The sequence below is a fragment of the Chiloscyllium plagiosum genome, unplaced genomic scaffold (genome assembly GCF_037043375.1).
Source record: "Chiloscyllium plagiosum isolate Xiang-an unplaced genomic scaffold, Cpla_swu_hap1 HiC_scaffold_33, whole genome shotgun sequence".
Taxonomy (NCBI): Eukaryota; Metazoa; Chordata; class Chondrichthyes; order Orectolobiformes; family Hemiscylliidae; genus Chiloscyllium; species Chiloscyllium plagiosum.
The window spans coordinates 14185663-14209490 of record NW_028270171.1 but is presented as its reverse complement, the minus strand read 5'-3'; the positions used below and the strand labels follow the sequence as shown (position 1 = coordinate 14209490).

The 23828-nt window shown below is 56.8% G+C and overlaps 1 protein-coding gene across 1 annotated transcript in view; it reads right to left on the bottom strand.

Annotated features, from left to right (window-relative positions):
- Positions 1-4765: 4765 nt before the first annotated feature.
- LOC122542237 (ras-related C3 botulinum toxin substrate 1-like) overlaps positions 4766-23828 on the bottom strand; it is a 79263-nt gene continuing 60200 nt past the window's right edge. Inside the window, exons 6-7 of the mRNA XM_043679764.2 lie at positions 8920-9053; positions 4766-7004 (exon numbers count right to left, since the gene is read on the bottom strand). Coding sequence (XP_043535699.1) covers positions 8923-9053 — 131 coding nt within the window. The 3' untranslated portion in view covers positions 4766-7004; positions 8920-8922. The remainder of the gene's footprint in view (positions 7005-8919; positions 9054-23828) is intronic.

Sequence of the window (23828 nt, the reverse complement as noted above, 5' to 3'; positions counted from 1 at the left end):
CAGGGCATTCTTGTTTAAAAGTAAGTGGTTTGACCAGCTGCATCTCTCCTGGATTATCCACTAGACATCTGCTAAAAACAACCAGCAAAGTTAGGGTCTGGGCTGCTTTCTTGAAACGTTTTGAGGGTGTCTAGTCTGGTCCATAACATCCTCAATCAGATTGGTGCATGGCAATGATAATTTTTCTACCGATTTTCTGCTCCTGTTGAAAGTTGTAGTCAGCCCTTTCAAGCCTATTCAAATATTCACGTACTCGAACAAAAAGGTAGCAGAGGATCCCTGGAGAGAGAACTCAGTAAATCACTATCAAAGTCCATTATCTTCACACCATGTAGAAAACGATTGTCATTGTAACTTCTGGCATCATCAGGACCAATGCAAGAATGCCACATTTTTGAAGTGGCGGAGCCAATCGGACTACCATTGCTTTCTCCATGGCGATGCCTCAGCCAGAGACTTGACTTGCCAACAAAACAACACCCTATTTTCCTGTAGGAAATGTATTACAGTCTGCCTACAAACTCTGTGTCTGTCTGCATCTCCTCACTCTGCCTGAAGGGGCAGCGCATCGAAAGCTTGTGATGTTAAATAAAGTTGTTGGATTAAAGCCAGGTGCTGTGTGACTTCTGTACTGTAAACCACTGGAATTGTTCAAAATTTGGCATTCTTGCATTTGTCCTTATGAGTGCAAGCCAATGAGGCTTGGGAATATGTCTTTGGAGTGCTACATTTTGTGCAGCTCCCTGATTCTCAACTTGAAATTGAAAGTGAGCTGGTTTGTGAGTTTGGACATCGACATGTATGGGTTAAATCTTTAGCCTTGCCCCCCCACTACTGAACTCCCAGAGGTGCTGAAAGAGAGTTTGCTAACATGACGAACTGGGATGATAAGCCAGAGATGTGGATCAGTTATGTGGCAGTAGGAGTTCAAGACCCATAATGGCAGATGGGGAATTTAAATTTAATTACATTTATTTAATTAAATACAATCTGAACCGAAAAGTTAATATCTTCAGCATCTAATGCAAAGAATGAGTGTGATTTAAACTCCCACACATTCTGCAGTGCTGTCTGCTTACATGCAACTTATATGATTCTCTGGAGTGTCGGAGGCTGAGGGGTGGCCTTATAGAGGTTTATAAAATCATGAGGGGCATGGATAGGGTAAATGGACAAGGTCTTTTCTCTGGGGTCAGGGAGTCCAGAACTAGAGGGCATAAGTTTAGGGTGAGAGGGGTAAAATATAAAAGGGACCTAAGGGGCAATGTTTTCACACAGAGTTGGTATAGAATGAGGTGCCAGAGGAAGTGGTCGAGGCTGGTACAATTACAGCATTTAAAAGGCATCTGGATGGGTACATGAATAGGAAGGGTTGAGAGAGATATGGGCCAAATGGGACTAGATTAATTTAGGATAACTGGTCAGCATGGACGAGTTGGACCCAAGGGTCTGTTTCCATGCTGTACATCTCTACTTACATAATAGATTGAGATGGCAAATAGATGAGGAAGAATTTCTTCTTTCTGAGGGGAGTGAATCTGTGGAATTCTTTACCACAGAGGACTGTTCAGGTTAGTTTAGATTTGTTCATTAATGGAAGAGAAGGATGTTTAATCATTAAAGGAATCAAGGATTATAGGAATAAAGCAGGCATGTGGAGTTGAGCATTATCAGATCAACAAAGATCTTATTGAACAGCAGAACAGATTTGATAGGCTGAATGACCTCATTCTGGACTCACGTCTTATCGACTTTTTTTAGTTCGTCCAGAAATATAAGGCTCTTAAGAACTGCAAGTCACCATACAAAGTATTCGGCTATTATGCGCATTTTGTTAACACGAATTAGCTGAAACAAGATTGACAAATCAGGGCCACTTATTTCTAAAGTGTGAACTTTTTAAACGCATGTTGGCTAAAACACTATTACAATGCCAACACTTTAAGCATTATATCTAAAATGTGATTTTCCTATAATGCACAAGAACACAACCATTACATTATAGAAGATCTACCTGTAGTCCCAGTCTCTCATTACAGAGCAACGACTGTACTGGCAGCACTACTGCCTCTCAGTGCCAGGGACCCGGGTTCGATTCCAGCCTCGGGTGACTGTCTGTGCGGAGTTTGCTCATTCTCCTCGTGTCTGTGTGGGTTTCCTCCAGGTGCTCTGGTTTCCTCCCACAGTCCAAAGGTGTGCAAGTTAGGGTGGTTTGGGTCATACTGAATTGCTCTGTAGTGTCCAGGAATGTGCAAGGTAGGTGGGTTAGTGGGAATTAGTGTTACAGGGATAGATACAGGGGGCTGAGTTTGGGAGGGATGCTCTTGAGGGTCAGGGCAGACTGAATGGGCTGAAAGGCCCCTTTCTGCACTGTAGGGACTCTATGAGTGTATGACTAGTAGGGATTTCACCTGAAGGTCACCCTGCCGCAGGTGAGTGACAAGGTCGAGAAGAATCTTCATGCTAACCTCAGCTGGTGCAGGAATCAAACCCATACCACTGGTGTCACTGCTTTGCAAACCAGCTGTCTGGTCAACTTAGTCAACCAACAACCCTCTCTTACCAACAAAGAGATGCTGGCTGTACAAACTGCAGCATAGAAGTCAGCTTGACATGCAAAATTAACCCATTTTCCACAATGCCCTCCTCTCTCCCCCCACCCCCATCCCCCAAAAGTCTATATAGTTGTCCCTTTTTCCAGCCATGGCATAGTAAACTCATTATTAGTCAGCTAGGAGAAAGTGAGGATGGCAGATGATGGAGATCAGAGTTGAGAGTGTGGTGCTGGAAAAGCACAGCAGGTCAGGCAGCATCTGGGGCTTTCCCTGATGAAGGGCTTATGCCCAAAACATCGATTCTCCTGCACCTCAGGTGCTGCCTGATCTGCTGTGCTTTTCCAGCACTGCACTCGACTCATTATTAGTCAGCCCCAACTTTCCACACAGCAATTGTACATTTGACCTCCTGGTATTGTAGCCTCTGGCCAGTGGGTGACAACGGGACGTGTGGAGAAGACACGCGAGAGTTTAAGTCAAGCTCATTCTTGCACCAAATGCTGAAGATATTCCAAAGGACCAACCAGCCACACTCTGGTGCATAAGTCAAACTCTGCAAGGACTTGCAAGCTGTTTACAAGGCAACATCTACAGTACAGAGTTCTGTTTTGCTTATCTCTCATCCTTTAATGAACGACCTGCTTTAACTTGCTTGAGAGCTTTCGGATGATTCATTAATTAGATTCCTGGCATTGCAATTTGCAGGTTAAAACAAGGCTAAGGACAGCTTGCCTCATTGATTTCATTACGAGATCCCACAATTTCTTGGTCATGATCTTTTCAAGAAGCAATGAAGGGAATTAGATGGGTTTGCATAAGCTGTGCTCTCAGCTAGCCACAATATATTCCAGTTGCTAAGGAAGAAAATCAATTAGATTTCCGCCCAGCTCAGAGTGTTCGGTTAAATATTTCTCACAATCACTTCTCAGTTTAATAAACACAGAAACCTACAGAGGCAGGAAATATTGATGGTCACCTGGGCAACCTGGACTCAAGGAAAAAGTTATCCAGAGGTGAAATTAACGTAAGCAACTGACGTGAGATACTTAGTTTAGCCACACAAGTGCTGAGTGTATCTTCACAGTTGCTCACACTGCAATATTATCATATCTTCAGAGATAAAGTCATTAAATACATAAAGCAAAATCATTTTAGTGCTCTATTTGCTCGTGGGATGAGTGTGTTGCTGGGTCAGTTAGCACTTATTGGCCAATCCTATTGGCAGCACTGTGGCTCAGTGGTTAGCACTGCTGCCTCACAGCACCAGGATCCCAGGTTCAATTCCAGCCTCAGGCGACTGTCTGTGTGGAGTTTGCACATTCTCCCCGTGTCTGCGTGGGTTTCCTCCGGGTGCTCCGGTTTCCTCCCACAATCCAAAGATGTGCTGGTCAGATGAATTGGTCATGCTAAATTGCCCATAGAGCTAGATGCATTAGTCAAAGGAAATGGGTCTGGGTGGGTTACTCTTCAGAGGGTCGGTGTGGATTGATTGGGCCGAAGGGCCTGTTTCAACACTGTAGGAAATCTAATCTAATTGCCCTGGAGATGATGGTGATGAGTGACCTTCCTGAACTATTGTACTCCGCACAGTGTAAGTGCACCCACTGGGCCATCTTCCTACAGTCCTTTGATACAACAGAGTGGCTTGCTGATTCATTTCAGGCAGGGAAAGAGAGAGTGAGTTCTGAAGAAGTGTCATTGAACTTGAAACGTCAACTCTCATTCCACAGATGCTGCAAAGCAGTTTGTTTATATTTATTTCAAATTTCCAGCATCCACAGTTCTGTGTTTTATAATCGTAATGGAGTCATAAATAGAGTTGTACAGCACAGACATAGACCTTTCGGCCCAACTCATCCATGCTGACCAGAGAAATGGAAGAGGCTGGTACAATTATGACATTTAAAAAGGCATCTGGATAGGCATATGAATAGGAAGGGTTTAGTAGGGATAGGGGCCAAATGCTGGCAAATGGGACTAGGTTAGGTTAAGATGTCTGGGGTGAGCATGGACAAGCTGGACTAAAGGGCCTGCTTCTGTGCTGTACATATATGACTAATTGTTCTAGTGAAGCATAGAAGGTTTTTATAACGTCAGAGATGCTATGTAAATGCAGATTGTTGTAACTGAGCAACTGGAGAAACATGTTATGAGGAGAGGGGCAGGAGGACAAAACAGAAGATCAAAAATAAAAGCCAAACAGGTCATGCTTACAGATTGCAGATTTTATTTCCTTAGAAAAACTGAAATTTGTAGCAAATTCCTCAATTTCTGGTTATGTTGAGCCCACAACCTCTTGCATGAAGTCACTTTGGTTTTGAAACTTGCAGATCATGTTCTAATAAATCTGTCACCTGTATTAAAAAATGCAGTCTAGCAGGGTACCTACTGGATTTTTAAAATATATAGTGATTGTACATAAAGCACATAAAAGCTAATATTCCAGAGGTGCAGGGGTTGGAGACCTGAAATGACAATTGGAGGACAACACGACTGTAGCATGGGGAACAGGCAAACTGCAGATGTGTGTGTGTGTGTGGGGGGGGGCTTCAAAAAGTATTAATTGTTTTTGATACAAGACATACAGTTTTTATTTGCAGGTGTATCAGGACAAGGAACCCCCCCAATACTAACCAACAGATCTCCCTTAGAGTCTTCAAGAAGTTAGAATACAATTTGGAATCCTGAGAAGTCCCAAGGACTCCAAGGACAGTGACCCCCTGATGGGTGGAGTGGGGAAATATTAGTACAAAATTGATCTCTAAGCTGGTGACTTTTTTTTTTTTAAAAAGAGGGGTGTTGGGCAAGGCATGGTGGGAGCAACCAAGCGTGGCCCGCTCTGCGGTCAAGACTGGAACCACACAGTCAAAATGCCATCACCGACAAGTTAAATTGTTTGCAGCTTTCTCCATGTGAGGCAGGGCCCTCCCTGTGATGGGAGAACAGACTCTCCCTCGCCCCACTTAAAGGCAAATAAAGATGGTGCTGAGAAAGGGGAACATTCACTTCCATCATCTCAGTGCCCTGCCCACCACATGGGTGTTCAAATCCACATGGTGACCAAAGTCCTCCATCTACTGCTTCCTTTCCCCTCCCTCACTCCTTTTAATGCTCCCAAACCAAACCCCCTCCCCACCCCATCTTCTGAGGATTGGCTACACCGGAGGGGAATTAAGGATACCTGGGCTCAACATGGACGAGTTAGACTGAAGATGGACTGCTGTTCATCTCTATGACTAATCGCTCTAGTGAAGAATAGAAGCTTTTTATAACAGACGCTATGCAAATGCAGATTGTTGTAACTGTGGAACAGTAGAAACAGGTTAGGAGCAGAGATGCAGTCCTGGGGGTTAACAGGCTGGTAAAGTCAGAAAGGCTCAAGCCAGATTCTCCAGAGGTCAAAACATTTGCCCCCACAGCTCTTGGCATTGCAACCCCAACTCCCCACCATTCCCCCCCCCAATTCAAGGAAGATGCTGGGATGACTTAGCTACAGAGTAAAGCCCACCTGGTCTCCAAGTCTGCCCCAACCTCGTCCAACCCCCAGCGCCACCCCCACCTGAGCCAGCCTGAGAATGAACAGGAGGGGACCCTGTCCTGGAACACTGTACCTAACCCCATTCCACACACAACGCTGACTGGCAGCCAGTAGTTGTACTCTCATTTCTCACAGATTTTGTTGTGGGGAAGTGAGTTACAGGCGTTATTTATAGTTATAGCTGTAATAGTTTGCCAAAAAAAAAAAAACAGAAGCAATTCTGAATTTGTAATCCTTAAAATTTTCATTGGTGCCTCACATATTTAACTAAGCTACAGCTAACATGGGGGGGGGGCTGTTTGATGCTGGCATTTGGTTCCAGCTGGTAACTGCTCTTTCCTTACACAAATATTTTGACTTTCTGAACAAAAAAAAATTTAGCTCAAGAGGAAAAGATATTACTCTGTTAAAAACGAGCAAAGTTCTATAGTCTGTCTCCTGGAGGTAAAGAGTTTTAAAATGCTTTGCATCTCAAGGGGTTAATCCAGGAATTGACAGCCTCCGCTCTGACAAGTGGATGTTCTGGGAGAAAATGAGGGGCGACTGGCTCAAATAGAAGCATAGGAGGGCTCAGGAAGAAAATATTTCCTCCCTCAAGAAGTTTTGAGGCAGATTCGAAGACATCAGACTGAATACCAATCATTGTGGGGGATTGCTATCTCCAGCCTGTTGGACGACAGGATTCCTAATCAATTAACGCTTACAACAGTAACATGCTTTTTTGGTCTTAATGCACAATTTACAAGGAAAACAAATAGCAAAAATATTTTTTCTTTAAAAACACGTAATTAAAACTGTAATGTTACATCCCCAAAATGTATGTTACAAAGATTGCTTCACAATTCCAGGACACTTGACTCCAACTCAAGCCTTTCAATACATTCTTTGGTTCGACTGGAGACAATGGGCCACTACACAAACAGTAAAAGGAAAGAGAAGTTAGAACCAAAAAAGTGCCATGTTAAACGTGGTCACAGAAATCCCAAAGGATCGCCGTTTTGCTGACTCATTACAGACACACGGTGGGCAGGGGGTTTAACCAGAGCATTACCACGCCTCGGGTGAGATGCAAGGCTGGGAAGACTGGGACCTTCAGTGATCTCAGACGGTGGGGGAATTGAACCCACACTGTTGGGGTCACTCTGTGTCACAAATCGGCCATCCAACCAACGTTGGGGGTCAGGGTCACAGAGCTAACAAATCAAAAAACACGGAAGGTGGTTTGCGAGGGCCGAGATAGAAGGGAAGTAGGAAGTGAACAATGATGGTGGTTTGATGAACTTCAGCTCTGAGGTAAAATGTTAACTTTGGAGCCACTTGGTTTAGCTCGAATGAGTAGAGGTAGAGAGGACACAGACACACCAATTATTTGAAGGATTGCACAACAGGAGATAGGAAGTGCCTTGAAGTTAGAAGAATAAATTCAAGAGAAGGGTTACGTAGATTTAGCTTGCAATCCCTTGAATGCTCCAACTTCAGCCTCCAGTCCCAAGCCAATTTGCCCTGTACCAATCATTCAGAACTAGCTCCTTGATCTTAATCTTCTGAAACAACAGAGTCGACTCAGAAACCAAAAGAGAAAATGCTGGAAAATCTCAGCAGTTCTGGCAGCATCTGTAAGGAGAGGAAAGAGCTGACGTTTCGAGTCTAACTGACCCTTTGTCAAAGCTAAAAAAAAGGGGAGAAATAGGGAGGTATTTATAGGAGGCTGAGAGAAGGTGAGCATGGTTCCGGTAGCAATAAGGAGATGATAATAACAGTGTATAGGAGGGATTATAGGGAGATTAGGAGCTGTGAATGACCAAGGCTGAAACCAGTGCTGTGTGTCAAAATGTGGGGGGGGGGGGGGGAAGAGGGGTGAAGCAGAGGCAAAATGGAAAACAGGGGAGAAGTGTAGGAAAGGGGGAAGAGGAGAGAATAAGGTGATGAGAGTGGGGAGCGAGGAAAGCAAGACAAAGGGTCACTTAGACTCGGAACGTCAGCTCTTTTCTCTCCTTACAGATGCTGCCAGACCTGCTGAGATTTTCCAGCATTTTCTCTTTTGGTCTCAGATTCCAGCATCCGCAGTAATTTGCTTTTATCCAGAGTCTACTCAGAACATGGGAGATTCCAACGTGGACAGTGGGAACACTTTATAGGGATGTACGCGGAGCATCCTGAAGCAGTCATTTGTCCCTGCCAACTCATGCAAGACCCCGGCTTGTGACCAAAGTGGAGAAGTCTTACTGAGCACGACACCTCAGCCGAAAGATGCTGAGAACAGGCAACAGATGAAGCCTAGTGTGCTAAAAGTACACAAACCTCCCAGCGACCCACCTCCACATCCCTCCTGTGGTAGGAGCTGCAGATCGCATAGCGGAACCAGCAGCCATTTTAGATCTCTTCCAATTGAAGTGGGCAAAAACTGTCCTCCGTCCCTAGGGAACGCTCGAGAAGATTATTCTCAAGTGTGGGAGATTGAAGTGTTTAAAAATGTTTAAGCACATGGCGCAGAACAAAGAGAACCTGATTCCTCCAGTGGGTGGTGGAAATCAGCAGTGGACATTTTGACGGGAAGACAGTGGAAATGAGGAAAATACTTGGCCCTGTTCCCTGCCACACCCCTGCAGATCATAAAAGTCAAAAGGCTTGAAGATGCTGCAGGCAATTAGGATGTCGAATTCCGATTCTGGACAGGCTTTTGTTGGAAAAGACTAGTTCAAGGGATATGGAGCAAAAGGATATGATGAACAGCACCAGGGACCAGTCTGCAATGGAGGTGGTCCCAGGACCCAAGTAGCCCATTGCTAAATCCTATATATTTAATTCGAATGAGAAAACAAATACCTTTTACAGTAGCAGACATTTCTTCTTTTTCCTCTCCTCAGGAGCTGGGCATAGCACGGCACGAATGGCCTCATCGAACACAGTCTTTAGACCTCGCTGTGTGAGTGCTGAGCACTCAAGGTATCGCATTGATCCTTGATCAAAAACAAAAAAAAGATTTTATTTTAAAAATATAAAATTCAGCAGACACATTGACATTACAGATGCCATTAAGATTTGATCGGGGTATCGGAGATGAGGAAGGACCTGGACAGAGCGGATGGGGAGGAACCGTTCCAACTCGTGGGCAGACTGAGAACAAGGAGACAGGTTTCAGGTCATTGGCCAAAGCAACTTTGGAGTCACAAGGAAATTCCACGTCTTGCAGTTAATAGTTAGGACCTGGAATGGTTGCTGAGCACGTGAGATGGTGGCAGAAGCAAAAACAGAAAATGCTGGAGAAACTCAACATGTCAGGCAGCATCTTTGGAAGAGACGTTAATGTTAACACAACAAATGTTTCAGGTCCAGTGATCCCATTCTGAAAAGTCACTGGACTCAAAACATTAACTGTGTCTCTCTCCTGTCAGACCTGCTGAGTTTTTCCCACAATTTGATTTCCAACACACCCAGTTCCTTGGTTTGGAGAGGAGGCATGTTCTATTCAGGCATTCAAGAGGGAACTGGATTATTATCTGAAAAGGGAAGAATAAAAATGGCAGAAAAGCTAGGATCTCATTTAATGACAGAGCAGGCTCAATGGGCTGAATGGTCTGCTACTGCAGCTACATCTTATGGCTGGAAGACACTTATTTACACAAGGCTGGATTGACCATGGTAAATCTGGTGTTCAGGATTGGCGGCACGGTGGCACAGTGGTTAGTACTGCAGCCTCACAGCACCAGGGTCCCAGGTTTGATTCCAGACTCGGGTGACTGTGTGGAGTTTGCACATTCTCCCTGTGTCTGCGTGGGTTTCCTCTGGGTGCTCCGGTTTCCTCCCACAGTCCAAAGCTGTGTGGATTGGCCATGCTAAATTGCCCGTAGGTTTAGGTGCATTAGTCAGAGGGAAATGGGTCTGGGTGGGTTGCTCTTTGGAGGGTTGGTGTGGACTTGTTGGGCTGAAGGGTCTGTTTCCACACTAAGGGAATCGAATCTAATTTAAAATCAAATCGAATGTGTAGGCTAGGTGGGTTATAGAATCATAGAATCCTTACAGTGCGGAAACAGGCCCTTCGGCCCAACAAGTCTACACTGACCCTCCAAAGAGAAATCGACCCAGACCCATTCCCACGCCTATTATCCTATATTTACCCCAGACTAATGCACCTCACCTACACATCTCTGAACACTACGGGCAGTTTAGCACGGCCAATTCACCTGACCTGCACATCTTTGGACTGTGGGAGGAAACCGGAGCACCCGGAGGAAACCCACGCAGACACGGGGAGAATATGCACACTCCACACGGACAGTCACCCAAGGCTGGAATTGAACACGAACATTAACACCCCTCAATGACAGTTGCACCTTCATGGTCCACTCCAACTACTTGGTGGCAGTTTATTCCTGGTCACAGCAGCAGACAGGAAGTGAATGACCCTTTGGTCATCATGGCTGGGATATTGGAGGCGCAAAATATCAAGATTCACTAGAAGTGAGCACACCAAAAATAAAAAAAGAGGATAGGCCATTTGGTGTTCCTGTTATTCTGATGGCTCTTGGAAATAAGATACAAAGAAAGAGTGTGGGGGGTAAGGCCTATTCATTCAGAATGTGAAAGCATCATTGGCAAAGTCAACAGTAACTGATCTATTGCCTATTGCTCTCAAGAGTATAGAACATAACAAAGAGATTTTAAAATATTAAGAAAGATTTATGATTGCAGTGGCAAGACAGACATATGATATGGTTTTTGCAAGGTTTGTAGCTCAGGTTGAGGTTTAGGGTGTAGGTTTGCTCGCTGAGCTGTAGGTTTGATATCCAGACGTTTCATTACCTGGCTAGCTAACATCATCAGTGGCGACCTCCAAGTGAAGCGAAGCTGTTGTCTCCTGCTTTCTATTTATATGTTTGTCCTGGATGGGGTTCCTGGGGTTTGTGGTGATGTCATTTCCTGTTCGTTTTCTGAGGGGTTGATAGATGGCATCTGGATCTATGTGTTTGTTTAGGGCATTGTGGTTGTAGTGCCAGGCCTCTAGGAATTCTCTGGCATATCTTTGCTGGAAAAACACAGCAGGTCAGGCAGCATCCAAGGAGCAGGAGAATCAACGTTTCGGGCATGAGCCCTTCTTCAGGAATGAGGAGGGTGTGTCCAGCAGGCTAAGATAAAAGGTAGGGAGGAGGGACTTGGGGGAGGGGCGTTGGAAATGTGATAGGTGGAAGGTTAAGGTGTGGGTGATAGGCCGGAGAGGGGGTAGGAAGAGATGGCTCACTTGGGAATAGAAGGAACCACGTGCTGAATGGACAGGGTGATCTCACTTTGCACTGAGCTGGAGGGATCAATTTCTGAAACTTCTTGGTGTGGATCGAACAGGGCAGGGAACGGTGCGTGTGCAGTTAAAGTCCAGAAACAGTCCAACCAGAAGTAGAATGGGACAGAACCCTGGCACATTCACATGCTGCACTGAGTGAGGGCATGGCATATTAAACCCATTCGGGAGCCAGTTTGCCACATGCAGTCAGTCCTCCTCTTACCCTCCTCCAAAACAAAATATGATCGAAAACTGTTGGCTCATGCTGGGCTATGGTTACGGCAGCACCAACCTCCAAATGGCCTTCCTCCACATATTAGCCTAGCTTTCAAATGTTGAGGTGCCATCAAGCTGACAGAGAGACGGGCGGGGGGGGGGGTGGAGAAGGTGGTGCAGAGAGAGTGAGAGAGAAAGGGGTGGGGAAAACAGAGAGGGAGGGAGAGACAGAGGGGAGGAGGACAGAGGAGGAGGAGGACAGAGGAGGAGGAGGACAGAGGAGGAGGAGGACAGGAGAGGAGGAGGACAGAGGAGGAGAGGACAGAGAGGAGGAGGACAGAGAGGAGGAGGACAGAGAGGAGGAGGACAGAGAGGAGGAGGACAGAGAGGAGGAGGACAGAGAGGAGGAGGACAGAGAGGAGGAGGACAGAGAGGAGGAGGACAGACAGAGAGCAGGGGGGGGGAGCGAGGGGGGGGGGGGGGGAGCGAGGGGGGGGGAGCGAGGGGGGGGGAGCGAGGGGGGGGGAGCGAGGGGGGGGGAGCGAGGGGGGGGGAGCGAGGGGGGGGGAGCGAGGGGGGGGGAGCGAGGGGGGGGGAGCGAGGGGGGGGGGGAGCGAGGGGGGGGGAGAGCGAGGGGGGGGGGAGCGAGGGGGGGGGGAGCGAGGGGGGGGGGAGCGAGGGGGGGGGGAGCGAGAGGGGGGGGAGCGGGGGGGGAGCGAGGGGGGGGGGAGCGAGGGGGGGGGAGCGAGGGGGGGGGAGCGAGGGGGGGGGAGCGAGGGGGGGGGAGCGAGGGGGGGGGGAGCGAGGGGGGGGGGAGCGAGGGGGGGGGAGCGAGGGGGGGGGGAGCGAGGGGGGGGGGGAGCGAGGGGGGGGGGAGCGAGGGGGGGGGGAGCGAGGGGGGGGGGAGCGAGGGGGGGGAGCGAGGGGGGGAGCGAGGGGGGGAGCGAGGGGGGGGAGCGAGGGGGGGGAGCGGGGGGGGGGAGCGAGGGGGGGGGGGAGCGAGGGGGGGGAGCGAGGGGGGGGGAGAGGGGGGGGGAGAGAGGGGGGGAGAGAGGGGGGGGGGGGGGGGGAGAGGGGGGGGGAGAGAGGGGGGGGGAGAGAGGGGGGGGAGAGAGGGGGGGGAGAGAGGGGGGGGAGAGAGGGGGGGGAGAGAGGGGGGGGAGAGGGGGGGAAGAGGGGGGGGGAGAGGGGGGGAGAGAGGGGGGGGAGAGAGGGGGGGGAGAGAGGGGGGGGAGAGGGGGGAAGAGGGGGGGGGAGAGGGGGGGGAGAGGGGGGGGAGAGGGGGGGGAGAGGGGGGGGGAGAGGGGGGGGAGAGGGGGGGGAGAGGGAGGGGGAGAGGGGTGGGGAGAGGGGGGGGGAGAGGGGGGGGGAGGGGGGGGGAGAGAGGGGGGGGGGGAGAGGGGGGGGGAGAGGGGGGGGGAGAGGGGGGGGGAGAGGGGGGGGGAGAGGGGGGGGGAGAGGGGGGGGGAGAGGGGGGGAGAGGGGGGGGAGAGGGGGGGGAGAGGGGGGGGAGAGGGGGGGGGAGAGGGGGGGGGAGAGGGGGGGGGAGAGGGGGGGGAGAGGGGGGGGAGGAAGAGGGGAGGGGGAGGGGAGGGGGAGCGGGGGGGGGGGAGGGGGGGGAGGGGGGGGGAGAGGGGGGGGAGCGGGGGGGAGCGGGGGGGGGAGCGGGGGGGGGAGCGGGGGGGGGAGCGGGTGGGGGGGAGAGGGGGGGGAGGGGGGGGAGCGGGGGGAGCGGGGGGGGGGGAGCGGGGGGGGGGGAGCGGGGGGGGGGGGAGCGGGGGGGGGGAGCGGGGGGGGGGGAGAGGGGGGGGGGGGAGAGGGGGGGGGGGAGAGGGGGGGGAGAGGGGGGGGGGAGAGGGGGGGGAGCGGGGGGGAGCGGGGGGAGCGGGGGGGGGGGGAGAGGGGGGAGAGGGGGGAGAAGAGGAGGGGGGAGGGGGGAGAGGGGGAGGGAAGGGGGGGGGGGAGAGAGGGGGGAGGGGGGGGGAGCGGGGGGAGAGGGTGGGGAAGAGGAGGGGGAGAGGGTGGGGAAGAGGAGGGGGGAGAGGGTGGGGAAGAGGAGGGGGGAGGGGGGAGGGGGGGGGGAGAGGGGGGGGGAGGGGGGGGAGGGGGGGGAGCGGGGGGGGGAGAGAGGGGGGGGAGAGAGGGGGGGGGGGAGAGGGGGGGGGGAGAGAGGGGGGGGAGAGAGGGGGGGGGAGAGAGGGGGGGAGAGAGGGGGGGGAGAGAGGGGGGGGAGAGAGGGGGGGGAGAGAGGGGGGGAGAGAGGGGGGGGAGAGAGGGGGGGGAGAGGGGGGGAAGAGGGGGGGGAGAGGGGGGGGAGAGAGGGGGGGGAGAGAGGGGGGGGAGAGAGGGGGGGGGAGAGGGGGGGGAGAGGGGGGGGAGAGGGGGGGGGAGAGGGGGGGGGAGAGGGGGGGGAGAGGGGGGGGAGAGGGAGGGGGAGAGGGGTGGGGAGAGGGGGGGGGAGAGGGGGGGGGAGAGGGGGGGGGAGAGAGGGGGGGGGAGAGGGGGGGGGAGAGGGGGGGGGAGAGGGGGGGGGAGAGGGGGGGGAGAGGGGGGGGAGAGGGGGGGGAGAGGGGGGGGGAGAGGGGGGGGAGAGGGGGGGGGAGTGGGGGGGGGAGAGGGGGGGGGGAGTGGGGGGGGAGAGGGGGGGGAGGAAGAGGGGAGGGGGAGGGGAGGGGGAGCGGGGGGGGGAGGGGGGGGGAGGGGGGGGAGAGGGGGGGAGCGGGGGGGGAGCGGGGGGGGGAGCGGGGGGGGGAGCGGGGGGGGGAGCGGGTGGGGGGAGAGGGGGGGGAGGGGGGGGAGCGGGGGGAGCGGGGGGGGGGAGCGGGGGGGGGGGGAGCGGGGGGGGGGGAGCGGGGGGGGGGAGCGGGGGGGGGGAGAGGGGGGGGGGGAGAGGGGGGGGGGGGGGGAGAGGGGGGGGGGAGAGGGGGGGGAGAGGGGGGGGGGAGAGGGGGGAGCGGGGGGGAGCGGGGGGGAGCGGGGGGGGGGGAGAGGGGGGAGAGGGGGGAGAAGAGGAGGGGGAGGGGGGAGAGGGGGAGGGAAGGGGGGGGGGGAGAGAGGGGGGAGGGGGGGGGGAGCGGGGGGAGAGGGTGGGGAAGAGGAGGGGGGAGAGGGTGGGGAAGAGGAGGGGGGAGAGGGTGGGAAGAGGAGGGGGGAGGGGGGAGGGGGGGGGGGAGAGGGGGGGGGAGGGGGGGGAGGGGGGGGAGCGGGGGGGGAGAGGGGGGGGGGAGCGGGGGGGGGGGGGGAGAGCGGGGGGGGGGAGAGCGGGGGGGGGGGAGAGCGGGGGGGGGGGAGAGCGGGGGGGGGGGGAGAGCGGGGGGGGGGGAGAGCGGGGGGGGGGGAGAGCGGGGGGGGGGGGGGAGAGCGGGGGGGGGAGAGCGGGGGGGGGAGAGCGGGGGGGGAGAGGGGGGGGGGGGGGGGAGCGGGGGGGGGGGAGCGGGGGGGAGCGGGGGGGGAGCGGGGGGGGAGCGGGGGGGGAGAGGGGGGGGAGAGGGGGGGGGAGAGGGGGGGGAGAGGGGGGGGAGAGGGGGGGGGGAGAGGGGGGGGGGGAGAGGGGGGGGGGAGAGGGGGGGGGAGAGGGGGGGGGAGAGGGGGGGGGAGAGGGGGGGGGAGAGGGGGGGGGAGAGGGGGGGGAAGAGGGGGGGGAAGAGGGGGGGAAGGGGGGGGGGGAGAGGGGGGGGGGAGAGGGGGGGGGGAGAGGGGGGGGGAGAGGGGGGGGGAGAGGGGGGGGGAGAGGGGGGGAGAGGGGGGAGAGGGTGGGGAAGAGGAGGGGGGAGGGGGGAGAGGGGGGGGGGGGGGGAGAGAGGGGGGGGGACGGGGGGGGAGCGGGGGGGGAGAGGGGGGGAGCGGGGGGGGGGAGCGGGGGGGGAGGGGGGGGGGAGGGGGGGGAGCGGGGGGGGAGCGGGGGGGGAGCGGGGGGGGGGGAGCGGGGGGGGGGAGCGGGGGGGGGAGAGCGGGGGGGGGGAGAGCGGGGGGGGGGAGAGCGGGGGGGGGGAGAGCGGGGGGGGGGAGAGCGGGGGGGGGGGAGAGCGGGGGGGGGGAGAGCGGGGGGGGGAGAGCGGGGGGGGGGGGAGAGCGGGGGGGGGAGAGCGGGGGGGGGAGGAGAGCGGGGGGGGAGAGAGGGGGGGGGAGAGAGGGGGGGGGAGAGAGGGGGGGGGAGAGAGGGGGGGGGAGAGAGGGGGGGGAGAGAGGGGGGGGAGAGAGGGGGGGAGAGAGGGGGGGAGAGAGGGGGGGGAGAGGGGGGGAGAGGGGGGGGGGAGAGGGGGGGGGGAGAGGGGGGGGAGAGAGGGGGGGGGAGAGGGGGGGGGAGAGGGGGGGGGAGAGGGGGGGGGAGAGGGGGGGGGAGAGGGGGGGGAAGAGGGGGGGGAAGAGGGGGGGAAGGGGGGGGGGAGAGGGGGGGGGGGGGGGAGAGGGGGGGGGGGGAGAGGGGGGGGGGAGAGGGGGGGGGAGAGGGGGGGGGAGAGGGGGGAGAGGGGGAGGGTGGGGAAGAGGAGGGGGGAGGGGGGAGAGGGGGGGGGGGGGGAGAGAGGGGGGGGGACGGGGGGGGAGCGGGGGGGGAGAGGGGGGGGAGCGGGGGGGGGGAGCGGGGGGGGGAGGGGGGGGGGAGGGGGGGGAGCGGGGGGGGAGCGGGGGGGAGCGGGGGGGGGGAGCGGGGGGGGGGAGCGGGGGGGGAGAGCGGGGGGGGGGAGAGCGGGGGGGGGGAGAGCGGGGGGGGGGAGAGCGGGGGGGGGGGAGAGCGGGGGGGGGAGAGCGGGGGGGGAGAGCGGGGGGGGGGGGAGAGCGGGGGGGGGGAGAGCGGGGGGGGAGGAGAGCGGGGGGGGAGAGAGGGGGGGGGAGAGAGGGGGGGGGAGAGAGGGGGGGGGGAGAGAGGGGGGGGGGGAGAGAGGGGGGGGGGAGAGAGGGGGGGGAGAGAGGGGGGGAGAGAGGGGGGGGAGAGAGGGGGGGGAGAGAGGGGGGGAGAGAGGGGGGGGGGAGAGGGGGGGGGGGAGAGAGGGGGGGGGGAGAGGGGGGGGGGAGAGGGGGGGGGGAGAGGGGGGGGGGAGAGGGGGGGGGGGAGAGGGGGGGGAGAGGGGGGGAGAGGGGGGAGAGGGTGGGGAAGAGGAGGGGGGAGGGGGGAGAGGGGGGGGGGGGACGGGGGGGGAGCGGGGGGGAGAAGGGGGGGAGCGGGGGGGGGGAGCGGGGGGGGGAGGGGGGGGGGGAGGGGGGGGGAGCGGGGGGGGAGCGGGGGGGGGAGCGGGGGGGGGGGGAGCGGGGGGGGGGAGCGGGGGGGGGAGAGCGGGGGGGGGGAGAGCGGGGGGGGGGAGAGCGGGGGGGGGGGAGAGCGGGGGGGGGAGAGCGGGGGGGGGGAGAGCGGGGGGGGGAGAGCGGGGGGGGGGGGAGAGCGGGGGGGGGAGAGCGGGGGGGGAGGAGAGCGGGGGGGGAGAGAGGGGGGGGGAGAGAGGGGGGGGGAGAGAGGGGGGGGGAGAGAGGGGGGGGGAGAGAGGGGGGGGAGAGAGGGGGGGGAGAGAGGGGGGGAGAGAGGGGGGGAGAGAGGGGGGGGAGAGAGGGGGGGGGGAGAGGGGGGGGGAGAGAGGGGGGGGGAGAGGGGGGGGGGGAGAGGGGGGGGGGAGAGGGGGGGGGGAGAGGGGGGGGGGGAGAGGGGGGGGGGGAGAGGGGGGGGGGAGAGGGGGGGGGGAGAGGGGGGGGGGAGAGGGGGGGGGGAGAGGGGGGGGGGGAGAGGGGGGGGGGGAGAGGGGGGGGGAGAGGGGGGGGGAGGGGGGGGGGGGAGAGGGGGGGGGAGAGGGGGGGGGAGAGGTGGGGGGGGAGAGGGGTGGGGGAGAGGGGGGGGGAGAGGGGGGGAGGAAGAGGGGAGGGGGAGGGGAGGGGGAGCGGGGGGGGGGGAGGGGGGGGGAGAGGGGGGGAGCGGGGGGGAGCGGGGGGGGGGGGAGCGGGGGGGGGAGCGGGGGGGGGTAGCGGGGGGGGGGGAGCGGGGGGGGAGCGGGGGGGGGAGAGGGGGGGGGAGAGGGGGGGGGAGAGGGGGGGGGAGAGGGGGGGGGGGAGGGGGGGGGAGAGGGGGGGGGAGAGGGGGGGGGAGAGGGGGGGGGAGGGGGGGGGGAGGGGGGGGAGGGGGGAGCGGGGGGAGAGGGTGGGAAGAGGAGGGGGGAGAGGGTGGGGAAGAGGAGGGGGGAGGGGGGGGGAGGGGGGGGGGGGAGGGGGGGGAGCGGGGGGGGAGCGGGGGGGGGGAGAGGGGGGGGAGCGGGGGGGGGGGGAGCGGGGGGGGGGGAGCGGGGGGGGGGGGGAGCGGGGGGGGGGGGGAGAGCGGGGGGGGGGGGGAGAGCGGGGGGGGGGGGAGAGCGGGGGGGGGGGAGAGCGGGGGGGGGAGAGCAGGGGGAGGAGAGGGGGGGGAGAGGGGGGGGGGAGAGGTGGGGGGGAGGGGGGGGGGGGGGGAGAGGGGGGGGGGAGAGGGGGGGGGGAGAGGGGGGGGAGAGGGGGGGGGGAGAGGGGGGGGGAGAGGGGGGGGGAGAGGGGGGGGGAGAGGGGGGGGGAGCGGGGGGGGGGAGCGGGGGGGGGGAGCGGGGGGGGGGGAGCGGGGGGGGGGGGAGCGGGGGGGGGGAGCGGGGGGGGGGAGCGGGGGGGGGGAGCGGGGGGGGGGGAGCGGGGGGGGGGGAGCGGGGGGGGGGGAGCGGGGGGGGGGAGCGGGGGGGGGGGGAGCGGGGGGGGGAGCGGGGGAGGGGAGCGGGGGGGGGGAGCGGGGGGGGGGAGCGGGGGGGGGGGAGCGGGGGGGGAGAGCGGGGGGGGGAGCGGGGGGGGGGAGCGGGGGGGGGAGCGGGGGGGGGGAGCGGGGGGGGGGGGGAGCGGGGGGGGGGGAGCGGGGGGGGGGGAGCGGGGGGGGGAGAGGGAGGGGGGGGAGCGGGGGGGGAGCAGGGGGGGAGCAGGGGGGGGGAGCAGGGGGGGGAGAGGGGGGGGAGAGGGGGGGGAGAGGGGGGGAGAGGGGGGGAGAGGGGGGGAGAGGGGGGAGAGAGGGGGAGAGAGGGGGAGAGGGGGGGAGAGGGGGGGAGAGGGGGGGAGAGGGGGGAGAGGGGGGAGAGGGGGAGGGGTGGGAGAGGGTGGGGAAGAGGGGGGGGGGAGGGGGAGAGGGGGGAGAGGGGGGAGAGGGGGGAGAGGGGGGAGAGGTGGGAGAGGGTGGGGAAGAGGGGGGGGGGAGGGGGGAGAGGGGGAGGGAAGGGGGGGGGGAAGAGGGGAGGGGGACAGGGAGACGCACACAGAGAGAGAGCGAGAGACAGACAGAGACACACACAGAGAGAGAGAGCCAGAGACACACACAGAGAGAGAGAGCGAGAGACACACACAGAGAGAGAGAGCGAGAGACACACACAGAGAGAGAGAGCGAGAGACACACACAGAGAGAGAGAGCGAGAGACACACACAGAGAGAGAGAGCGAGAGACACACACAGAGAGAGAGAGCGAGAGACACACACACAGAGAGAGAGCGAGAGACACACACAGAGAGAGAGAGCGAGAGACACACACAGAGAGAGAGAGCGAGAGACACACACAGAGAGAGAGAGAGCGAGAGACACACACAGAGAGAGAGAGCGAGAGACACACACAGAGAGAGAGAGCGAGAGACACACACAGAGAGAGAGAGCGAGAGACACACACAGAGAGAGAGAGCGAGAGACACACACAGAGAGAGAGAGCGAGAGACACACACAGAGAGAGAGAGCGAGAGACACACACAGAGAGAGAGAGCGAGAGACACACACAGAGAGCGAGAGCGAGAGACACACACAGAGAGCGAGAGCGAGAGACACACACAGAGAGCGAGCGAGAGACACACACAGAGAGAGAGCGAGAGACACACACAGAGAGAGAGCGAGAGACACACACAGAGAGAGAGCGAGAGACACACACAGAGAGAGCGAGAGACACACACAGAGAGCGAGACACACACAGAGAGAGCGAGACAGACACAGAGAGAGAGAGAGAGACACAGACAGACAGAGAGAGACACAGACAGACAGAGAGAGACACAGACAGACAGATGGGTGATTCAAGATCAAAGAGCCTAATTCTACCCCTAGGCAGCATCTGCACACCAGCAACAACCCAACAGTATCAATGTACCAGGGTAATGGGCACAAGGATCAACAACGCCGAGCTGCCGGTATATTGGAGCTCTTGTTGTGAATTGTGTGCATACTGTACTGACTTCCTGGCTGATAGCTACAATGCCACAGTATACACAGAAAAGGGAAGTGATGATTACAAGAGACTGAGCAAACACAGCCTAGACGTCCTGGTACTGAGAAGACTGACTAGCGATCCAACCGAAAATCATACCATATCTCGAGGGTAGTGCGGGGAGGAGAGTGTTTCCATTGGCTCAGAAGCCATGGACGTGAGACCACAACCACAAAGACTGAGCCATTTAGGAGTTAGGAGGAGAAATACCTTCATTGAGGATGATTGTGGATCTTAGAGTTGTCTAAACCAGAGACTGCAGATGCTCACTCCTCACAAAATTCAAAGTCAAGGTGAATAGATTTTCAAGAGCCAGAGGATTTCAGGGATACTGCAAGATCAACAGAGATGGTCAGCCACAATGTGGAATGGGAGAGAAAGAGCAAGAATCACAAAGGGTGATGCGAGGAAAACACAGCAGGTCAGGCAGCATCTGAGGAGCAGGAGTGTTGACGTTTCGGGCATAAGCTCTTCATCAGGAAAGCGAAGGGGACTGAGAGATAAATGGGGGGGGGGGTGCGTGGGAGAGGAGGGTAGGTGGGATGGTGATAGATTGGATTCTGGTGGGAGGTAATTGTGATAGGGTGGTGAGCAAGGTGGAGCAGATAGTGGGAAGAAAGGTTGGTAGGTCAAGAGGATAGTGCCAAGTTGAATCTGGGACGAGGTGGGGAGATATGGAATCTGGTGAAGTTAATGTTGATGCCACGTGGTTGTAGGGTCCCAAGGTGGAAGGTGAGGCTTTCTTCCTCCAGTTGATAAGTGGCTTTGATTAGCAGTGGAGAAGACCCAGGATTTGCATGCCCTGGGGGAGTGTGACAGAGTTGAAGTGGTTGGCCAATGATCCTCACTACCACTTGTTTCCAACATGAACTACAATGGCCTTTAGCCTCACATGTCTCAATGTACAACAGGTTCCATTCCCACCCCCCCCTTACCCCTCAGATTACTCCCAGGCAAACACTCATTTAAATACCCATCCTGGTTGTCAAATCACTCCGTGGTCTCACCCCTCACTATCTCCATTGTCCAGCTTCACAGCTCTCTCTAAAGAGAGCACAATTCCTCTACATCTAGCCTCTTGTCCATTGCCAAAAATAAATCACTCCAATCTCAGAAGCTGTGCCTTCAGCGGTGGGTGCCAAGCCCTGGAATTCCATTCCTAAATCATTGCTATGCTGCCACCCTTAAGCCAGCTCGTGAAAACTCCTGGTCAGTTGATTGGTTAGTTGGCTCAGTATTTGTTTGGTAACATTCCTGTGAAGTTCAAATTCAACGTAAAAAAGAAAAAAAAAAATCACACAACACCAGGTTATAGTCACCTGACAAAGGAGCAGCGCTCCAAAAGCTAGTGCTTCCAAATAAATCTGTTGGACTATAACCTGCTGTTGTGCGATTTCTTTTCTTTGTGCACCCCAGTCCAACACCAGCGTCTCCAAATCATTCAAATTCAATACTGCTACTGGGGTCTTGCTTATCCAGAGTGGAGCCAACATCTTCAAACATTGTGGACAGTGCCATATCATGACCATGACAATGAGCCAGATGTGAACATTACATCCACGTTCCCATTTCTTTTTTGAACATACTTCACACTGTCAGCGTTAACTGATAGAGGTATTCTGATTCACGACTTAGTCATCAAGAAACATGTGTCAGAAATTAAACCTTCATGTTCATGAAATTCAAACCTTGAAATACAGAAACAGTTTTATTTAGGCAAAAGTGAGGACTGCAGATTAGAGTCGAGTGTGTGGTGCTGGAAAAGCACAGCAGGTCAGGCAGCATCCAAGGAGCAGGAGAATCGACGTTTCAGGCAAAAGCCCTTCATCAGGAACAAATATATTTAGAGAATTTGAAGCCCAAGGCTGTGGGATATCATGCAATGTCAATATGCTGCTTGCTGTTGCCAGCATTCACCTCTGGAACCGTGTCCAGTGCTTGTCTGAGAGAGATGGCACACTGGAAATGACCCACCGAGATGGGAGGTCTGCCATCTGGACGCACCTTGGGAAGGCAGAACCCTCCAGAGGTAGGTTCTACTGCAATGCCGAATGCAATGCTGCCTGTTGTTGTTGTTGTCAGTGGGGAGTTTATCTTCAGCCAGTGGTGCACACCTTTGCCAAAGTTTAGGGACTTCACGGACTGTAGGGGTTCTATGATAATTGGCCGAGAGGGGGCAATACCTCCACCCTGTCCAACCCTCTCAGGATGTGCAGGTCTCTTACTCTAAACGCTAGCGAGTACAAGTCAAATCTGATCAGACATCAATTTGGTCTGAAGGGTACATTTGGCGATATCCCAAATATTATGTAGCCACATGTAAAGCTTGAATTGTTCCCCATCAGACCAGGTTCACAACAGAGGGTTCAAAGAGGAGATTAGACACCACAGAGATGCTTGATCACTGTCCCTTCGGATCAAAGCCACAATCCCTTATGTTCATGTACAGCTCACCTTCCCCCCTCCCCCATAGCTAGTTTGCTCAGGCAGTTCAATTGGAAAGCAGCAGCCAACAGGACTCTTAACACATCCCCAACCATTAACCAGTCAACCTAAGGCAGGGAACAATTCCTACTGCATAGCTTGCATTCGGACTAAACGTAAAGTCACCATAATTTTACCAGACCAGAGGGCTAAAGGAGGAGAAAGTGAGGACTGCAGATGCTGGAGATCAGAGTCAAAACATGTGGATGCTGTGAAAGCACAGCCGGTCAGGCACATCTGAGGAGCAGGAGAGTCGACGTTTCACGCATAAGCTCTTCATCAGGAATGGGTTAGGGCTGCTCTCTGGTTAGCGAGAGCTCAAGGGAGATGATGGTGGCAGCCTAACCGGAGGGTCACCACGACAACAGGTGAAGTGAAAAGTCAAGCAGGACAGTCCTTCATAGTAACCTCAACTGGTGTGGGAATTGAACCCAGGACAATGGCATCACTCTGCATTGTAAACCAGCTATCCAACCATCTAAACTAACCGATCTAAGTACGGAGTACGGAAAGACAATAGAGGTGGTTAGTCCACTCTCAAGCTCCCTTGCTGTTCACTCCATGCCACAGTCATGGCTTATTTAGTAATACACTGGCTTCAGGACCACAGGGCTCTGGGCTTGAGTACCAGAACACAATAATGCTGTCCCTCGGGAGTGCAACATAGTCAGAGGTGATATTAAACCAACGCTCCATCTGCCTGTTCAGGTGGAGGACTGATCCACAGACACATTCTCCCCGGGATCTCAGCTCATATTCATTCCTCAAGTGACCAGCACCACTAAAAACAAACTCTGGCCATTATTACACAGCGGGTTATAGGGCCATATAGCACGGAAACGCCCTTCGGTCCAACCAGTCCATACTGAACATAATTCCAAATCAAACTAGTCCACCTGCCTTCTCCTGAGCAAGCCATATCCCTCCAAACTTTTCCTGTTCATGTATCTATCCAAATGTCTTTAAAATATTGTAATTGTACCCACTCCCACTACTTCTTTAGGAAATTCATTCCACACATGAACCACCCCTTGTAAAAGATTTGCCCCTCATGTCCTTTTTAAAATCTCTCTCTTCACCTTAAAAATGTGCCCCCTCCTAGTCTTGAAATCCCCCATCCTAACGAAAAGACACCTACTATTAACTATCTATACTTCTCATTATTTTATAAACTTCTATCAGGTCACCACTCAACCTCCAATGCTCTACTGAAAAAGTCCCAGCCTTTCTGTATAACTCAAACCTTCCCTACCCGGCAGCATCCTAGTAAATCACTTTTGAACCCACTCCAACTTAATAATCTTCTCTCTATATTCCTAAATTACAAGACAGTGACTATACTTCAAAAGGCACTTAAGTGGATCTGAAGTATTTGACTTTATGATGTCCAGTGGTCACAAAAGGCTATATGAATGCAGGCTGTGTTTTTTTCTTAAAAAAAACACACTCTCTCTCAAGAAGGATTTAAATGGTTTTTTTCCCCCAAATGTCCCCATATGAAACGTCTGCCGTTTCAGAGAACATATCCAAAGCAGT